Raw genomic sequence first — 1,413 nt, 5'->3', positions numbered from 1 at the left:
GTATCCGTATCGAGGGGGCGCTTATGATTTATTGCCAGTCGTTAACGTCTTGAATGCGCAGCGATTGCTATTTTGACCAAATGATTTCATGTAGTACCATAGAGACCATCGCTATCTGGAGACACACCATGTAATAATGAAACATGCCCTTCACCCATCCTCTTCTCCAGATCCAGATCAAGATCAAGATCGCCACCATCATGGACACGAGCCAGATCGACACATTGGCGGAGTGCGCCTTGGATTGCTTCTTAAATGGTCGGTACTACGACTCCGTTTCTTGCACGGCCGTAATGGTCTACATGAGAGAGCAACTGAGCAGCCACGAGCGCCATGTGATGAACGACATCTTTTTGGGTATCATCAATAAATTCATTAACGCGAACACAGAATTGGAGAAGCGGTTGGAGGATGAACGCCAGGCCCTGCAGCAGATAAGCGAACCGACTGAGGAGCAAAAACAAGTTGTGGAGGCCGCCAAGGCCGCCGTCAATACCCTGTTAGGGCATTTAACGGGGTACGTCCAGGATATGGTGTCCATCACAGTTCAGGCACTAAACTCTTTCAACACTGATGACCACGAGCCAAAAGCGTACCTTTACCGCTTGATGGGCGAGTGCCTGGGGAACACGTGCCACTTGGTGAACGCCGATGATGTCAACCATGATGAGATCAATACGGTGGCCTCCCTTGCCTATCTCCAAGGGATGGTGCACGGCTTCAATCTACCTCCGGCCGACCCCTCCCACCTGGATAACATCACCTCCTATTGCATATTTGCGGTGCGCAATTTGCGGAGCCTCGATGAGGCCATTGCTCTGGGGTCTTATGTCATGTTCACCTGCCCAGAGGAGAGGATCCTTGAGTCCAGAGACGTGCAGACCACAAGACACTGCCTCCACTTACTTCAAATGTGTCTGGATGTGTGGACTACCGTAAGGGACCTCATGAATAGCGACAGCAACACCAATGAAGATGCTGGTAAACAACTGATGAGACAATGGACAGAACTTGTTTGTTTCTGATTTGTGAGATATTTTTTTCAGCCTCTGAAGCCCCGAATGCAACTGCATAAGCCCATGGATCAGTATCACCCTTCATTCACTCCGGACACAGCACAGCAGGACTCCTCCTACACACACAAACTATACACATTTTGAGTAAGTTTTCCAGTTATCTTTTAATGGAACCAGACGCCTATCCCCTATCATTCCTCGTTTCTTGGCAGCCTAAACCTAAAACACAACCAATGTTGCAAGAACTGAAGAACTCTTCAGGTTCCAATGCAAGTCATTTGAGAGTACAAAGAACAGAACACATAACTGATGGAATTAAACCTAAAGAACAGGACGATCAGGACATATCAACCAAGGGACAACAATTGTCAGCTCACTTCTCAGTATGATTGCCTAA

General features: G+C 47.9%; 1 protein-coding gene across 1 annotated transcript; it reads left to right on the top strand.

Annotated features, from left to right (window-relative positions):
• Window positions 1–143: 143 nt before the first annotated feature.
• On the top strand, window positions 144–1,407 carry LOC117591734. The gene is made up of 3 exons (XM_034285046.1): window positions 144–981; window positions 1,047–1,160; window positions 1,229–1,407. The coding sequence occupies exons 1-2, from the start codon at window positions 144–146 to the stop codon at window positions 1,073–1,075; spliced, it is 867 nt and encodes a 288-aa protein (XP_034140937.1). The 3' UTR covers window positions 1,076–1,160; window positions 1,229–1,407.
• The last annotated feature ends 6 nt before the right edge of the window (window positions 1,408–1,413 follow it).

Source organism: Drosophila guanche, unplaced genomic scaffold, assembly GCF_900245975.1.
Source record: "Drosophila guanche unplaced genomic scaffold, DGUA_6, whole genome shotgun sequence".
NCBI classification, from domain to species: domain Eukaryota; kingdom Metazoa; phylum Arthropoda; class Insecta; order Diptera; family Drosophilidae; genus Drosophila; species Drosophila guanche.
The sequence above is the reverse complement of the archived record's forward strand: the minus strand, read 5'-3'. Positions and strand labels throughout refer to the sequence as shown.